This window comes from Octopus bimaculoides, chromosome 8, assembly GCF_001194135.2.
Source record: "Octopus bimaculoides isolate UCB-OBI-ISO-001 chromosome 8, ASM119413v2, whole genome shotgun sequence".
Lineage (NCBI taxonomy): Eukaryota > Metazoa > Mollusca > Cephalopoda > Octopoda > Octopodidae > Octopus > Octopus bimaculoides.
In genome coordinates this window covers 75,815,007-75,820,988 of record NC_068988.1, presented here as the reverse complement: position 1 = coordinate 75,820,988, position 5,982 = coordinate 75,815,007, and the positions used below count along the sequence as shown (strand labels likewise).

Here is a 5,982-nt window from a genome sequence, read left to right as displayed (position 1 = left end):
GAATATATTGGTAATAGCAAATAATGATAATATATTGAAATATTATTGAATATATCAGTGATGGAGCTTGAAAAGATTCCTAGGAGCAATGATTTCTGGATAAAATTCTCTTAGCCCAATAATGAGACACAGTATTAATGTAAAATAAAATAATAGCAATGATAGCCTCCCAGGGGCAACAAAAATAATCTACCTATCGGGGATAATCAATAGTCATTAATAAATAGATTAATAAATAAATTAATAAATAAAATAAATTAAACTAGTAGACATTCACAGGAGAGCGGTAACAATAGAAAAGATTAAGGAGTTACCTCCCCTGTATATCATAATCAAATATAATCAAGACAGCATGGCGGAAAGAACGGTATAGTTAAATAATTTTTAATAATCTGTTCTGATCGATAATTGTGTTTCTTGGTCATTTGTTCTAATGGAAGCCATTCCTGAGGAAGTGCCAAACGTCAGACATCCAACGGATCAGTCGTTGGATAGAGTTGAGCACAGAAACGTTGACATCGAATGGTAAATAATTAAATAAATGGAATAAAAATCGATCGTGTTGAAAGTCTCTATCCTTTTTAAATATACAAATTTGAAACCTTGGATATATATATATATATATACTGCTTGGATAAGCCGTCAGGCAAAACTTGTCAATATGAATTTTATTATACAGTTGATTTTTCTCTCAGCATTGATTACTTCAATCAGTAGGTGTTCGGTTATTCTTAATTCTGCTTTAAAATAATCTAAAGTTAGCATACATACACAGACGCATACACTGACACACACATAAGTATTTATCAATCACTACCAATACCTGTCTAACTATCGATATATTTGTCTATCTATTTATGTATCTTTTCATCTATTTCAATAACATAAGAACTCATAAATTATTCATCTCTGCGATTTGACAACAACGTAACTCAACAGCTTCTAACAAACAAGTAGATGTACTCTTTATACGTCCTGAAGTTAAAGTATTTAGCTCTTATTAGTCTAGAATTCACATAATCACAACTTGAAGATCTCTTCACCATTGTAGAGAGTAGGATATTTTACGTTTTATTAGTTTATGGTTTCCCTTAGTGTGTGGTTCCAACACTGCATCATGTCTATGTGACTTCCTTTAAATCATTGAAAGAAGTAAAACACTGAAAGAATGACAGACAGAGTTAGTAATATTTATTTGTAAGAACAATCAAGAGATAATTCTTTTACTGTGCTCTAATACCTTCATTAATTAAAAGCTATTACTAACATAATTTTTCTTTTTTTTTTTATTGCTCCAAATAATCAACTGAGCGATTAAACTCTAAAACGTCAAAAGAGTACCGAAATATGATTTGATACTAACCAATGAGAGCAGTTGACTTAATTTTGCCATTAACCTTTGCTATAACATGTTGGCCATCATACACCATTGTCACATTATTGAATCCTGGAACCTGCAGCAGAAAGGAGAAACCAGTAAGATGCTCTAGTTTATAAGGCACACATTGCAAACAGCGGATATTGACTAATATTAAACTAAGAGTAAAGAAGGACAGTAGAAAGCCAAAGAAAAGAAACTGCTGTTCCGTGACTATCAGATATATAGCTTTTAATTCAAGTTGGATGGTAAGAAACTTAGAGTAAGCTTGTAACCAGCCAAGGTTTTCATTTGAGATCATTTATCTTTTAAAACTCTGACTTTGAGAATGATACGAATGTCACAACACCGTTGTATGTAGTCACAATAAATAATTGTATATTATAACAATAAAAAGAAAACATGTAAAGAAATCGAAACTAACAAACCTGAAAGAATCTCAAGATTCCAGTTTCACCAAGTTCTGTTTTGATTTTAATGGTTATACTTTGCTCGACTATCGTGATAGCAATGGAAGATCCTTCTCCATGTTCACCATAGCAGTTGGTAACTATTGGTTGTTCTACTGCTCCATAGTTGTACTTAAGAAAACGTAATTTTAGCAATAACTTTTCACTGAATTCGACATTAGCAAATCTCCATATATTTATGCGACTACCGTCACTGAATTTTGCGGTGCCGTTTTCGGTAATATCAACTCTTTCGTACCCAGCAAAAACGTTATTGCCACTTTGGTCCGCGAAATCCACGTTGAAATTATAACTGACGGAAGGTTTACACTCTGGGAAGTAGAAAACAGTGAAAGTAAATCAAGCGAAACAGGTATCTAACTACTCCAAAGTTTCTTAAAGGTTACTTTTTTCTTTTGATAAATAATGAAGTTACGTTATGAAATATGTTGAAAATATATATTATAGATTTTTATTTTTCACTCATTTCATATTTATAAATATATTACGGACTTAATTCAACGTCTCCTTTTCCAAACAATTCACTGAAAGTATTTATTCAGTACCCTCTTAGAAAAATATAACATTTATAACTTCCAATTAGCATTCTCCTAAAAATGGCATACTTTGTCTTCACACTTGTAGACATAGGCATGGTCAGTGGCTGGGAGAAGTAATGGAAGTCATTTTTGGCTGACCCACAAAACTTCCAGCTCAAATACATTCCATAGAAAAAGAAAAAAAAAAGACTTGATCAATTTATATTTTCTTAGTTATATTTAATGCATTGTTTTATTAGATAAATTTCAAAATATTTTCGGTTACGGAAGGCTTTAATCATAAGCAGCTTACCCACGTGTGATTTCCAGGATTTGCTGACTTTCGCGCAAGAACACATACTCTTATCGAAAGCTGAGCCAGGAGCACACGGACGCGATATAGGTCCTATGCCAGGAACAATCTGTATGTAAGAACTTGGATTGTTTTCGTCAGTTAGTAACTCGCATTCAGCTATAAAAATAAATCACCAGTATTTTAGAAGGCTTTAAACAAATACCAAAAGAATCAGAATTTGATTAAATACAATAAGTTGGGAAGAGTACCCTACTAATTGTAATTTAAAATAAGAATGTAAAATACAAAATGAGTCTTGGTTATAAAACTTGTGAAGTTTTAATCACTGCCAACCTTACACCATGTTACCCATAATTTATCAATTCTGTTGGTCTTCTCAAGAAGTTAAAGTAAATCTGGTCATTTTCCAATTCAGAGATTTCCGGGTTCGGTTCTTTTTCCGTAGTTCTTAATATTGTAGAAGCCGGTGACAAATATTGATTACTTTTTCAACAAGAAAGATTGTAAAACATCCATCAATTCTATAGTGCTGCTTTTGCTCGAAACAGTGGAAGTATGCTATCTACGTTAGCTACGCAAACCTGGATAGAGAATTCAGCTGTTGAGAGATAAATGGCTTGGCCACTAATAAAACACACTGCCGATGGTAGGATATAAACAAGCAAGCCCTCCACTAGATTCCCTGCAATTTGAAATCGCATAATGTGCTTCAATTCAATAAAATATTTCATATACAGGGTGTTCGGGCTAAATTTAACTATTTTTATGTTTCCTTTTTCAGGAACAGCTTGATTTATTGGTGATCAGTCAACAGCATTAGAGAGCCTAAAGATTAAAGTTGTAGTTGAAAAGAAGTTAGCTGATATGGAGGACTGAAAGTTATCTGAATATTGGAAAAGATTACCAGTGTCATGATTCGCACCGAGTAACAAAATACCGACATCATGACTGCTGCTCAAGGATCTTTGAACACTATAAAGGTCGTAAGACATGACATGGACAGCTGCAACGGAGACTATGAAGCCGTGACCAACAGGTAGGAAGACAGCAGGATTTCTGACTCCGTCTGCAAGCCGGAATTTATCCCCACAGCTTTGAACAGAACTTTAGGTTCAATTCAGATGGTTATGTGAAGGTGCAGGAAACTGTGGTCAAACCCTCACTAGATAGGGTTGCAGGTAGAAGGCCATATGTATGGCAGCAAGATTTGACTCTTTGCAATACTTCCTAAAAGTGTGAGAAATGATTATCAGAGAAATTATATGATTTCACCAGCCCCAATTTCTGGCCTCCTAATTAACTTGATTGTAATCCCATAGATTTATCAATTCTATCGGTCTTTTCAAGTAGTTAAAGTAAATCTGGTCATTTTCCAATTCAGAAATTTCTGGGTTCGGTTCTTTTTCTGTAGTTCTTAATATTGTAGAAGCCGGTGTTTTACAATCAATGAGAAAGAACCAATCGGTCTTCCTGTAGTACCAAGGTCAATCTGGTGGCCAAAATCAAGGAGGTGATCGAAAATTTTTCCTGGAACATTGTGACTAGCGCATGCGCCAGATTCCGAAGACGTCTTGAGACCGTGGTGAGAGCTGAGGGTGGCTACTTTGAGTAAACTTATCTCCCAGCCATAATTTAGTTGACATTTTGAATATTTAAAAAAATATTTTATTTTTGGATAGGAAACTGTTTCTTCGTTTCTATTTACGCAAACTGTCAAATTTAGCCCGAAATCCCTGTACTCAGTTTTAAATATTTAGCTTTTAATGCGATAGAAGAGTTTCTGGAAAACATTAAAGTATGTTAAAATTTTGAAAAAGTACCATGGAGGAAGTTTGATAGAACTTATAGGAAAAGATGATAGAAGAGGATTTGTTAAAAATTACGGATAATATGATAGGGTACTGTTTAGTAAGAATTTCTGGAAGATGTGATGAAATTTTGGTAGAACTTATGACAGAAGTAGCAGAAAGAAATTTGGTGGAACATATGGAAGGAAAGGTGGGAGAAATTTAGAAGAGAATTTTTCAAATAAATTAATGAAAAATACGAAGAATTATACAGCAAAATACAAATAGTTGGCTTGCATTTGTCGTTGTTCTCCACCGTATTCTTGAAATGTGGACAAAGTTGGTTACAGGACCCGTCCGGTTGACATCCTTTTCCTTGTACGTATCTGTGATTCCTTTGACAACATTTTGCCTCAGCCCGACCGTAATGACACGACCAATAACCAGCACAGTGATCTCTCATTGCAAAAGTAGAATCTTTTTGTGTTACTAAGCAAGCATCTGTAAGAAATGGGAGAGGATTTTGACAGTTCTCTCAATATGCGTTTATATGTGTTCACATTTATATATATACACACACAAACACACAGTAACACGCACGAACACACACATGCACGCATATATATATTTATATATATATGTATACATATATATACATATATATACATACAAAATTTTTTATAATTATAAGCATAATTATAATTAGAGATCAGTAAAATTGCTTCAACACACCGATATTTAGAAATAGCAGTTAAAATACTATTCCACTACCATAATATGTCTCCCAGACAGCAATACTCCCAACTCACACAGGCAAAGAGAAAAAAAATAACGAATCCACCCGGCTTTGATTAACTGTATACGCGTTTCAGGATTAAAGAGATGTAAAAAATATTACTGACTTACTTCCATCATTAGTACAGTAATCCCGCAGCAACTGCAGTTTACTATCAGGGAATGAATTATTTAATCAATACTGATATAGGGTAAAATTAATAATTAATAATTATTGCGGGATTACTAGTAGCGCACACGGATGATTGGGGAAGGAATGCGAGTTCTTACTCGTCTGTATGAATTCGGAAATGCTGGTTTTTGGATATTAGTTGTTCGATGGTGCTTGGTCGAATGCGTATCTTAATTATTAGCATTCTCGGATTTATAATTTGAAAAACTGTGCTGATGATGGAAGTAAGTGAGTAATATTTTTTTACATCTCTTTAATCCAGAAATGCGTATACAGTTAATCAAAGCCGGGTGGATTCGTTATTTTTCTTCTCTTTGCCTGTGTGAGTTGGGAGTATTGCTGTCTGGGAGACATATTATGGTAGTGGAATAGTATTTTAACTGCTATTTCTAAATTTCGGTATGTGGTGAAGCAATTTTTCTGATCCCTAATTATAATTATGCTTATAATTATAAATTTTTTTGTATAAGTTTACCGATAATGGTTCTTTTAACATACCGAACTACTTGGTAAAATTAATTATTAATTTTACCCTATATATATATA

General features: G+C 33.6%; 1 protein-coding gene across 3 annotated transcripts in view; it reads right to left on the bottom strand.

Annotated features, from left to right (window-relative positions):
- Window positions 1-5,982, bottom strand: part of LOC106880998 (protein PIF) — a 51,354-nt gene that overhangs the window by 24,857 nt on the left and 20,515 nt on the right. For 2 of the 3 annotated variants that reach the window (XM_052970195.1, XM_052970196.1), the window contains 4 exons: window positions 4,767-4,970; window positions 2,680-2,838; window positions 1,807-2,159; window positions 1,364-1,454 (listed from right to left, as the gene is read on the bottom strand). In XM_052970195.1, coding sequence (XP_052826155.1) covers window positions 1,364-1,454; window positions 1,807-2,159; window positions 2,680-2,838; window positions 4,767-4,970 — 807 coding nt within the window. The remainder of the gene's footprint in view (window positions 1-1,363; window positions 1,455-1,806; window positions 2,160-2,679; window positions 2,839-4,766; window positions 4,971-5,982) is intronic. The other variant, XM_052970197.1, reaches the window with a different exon arrangement.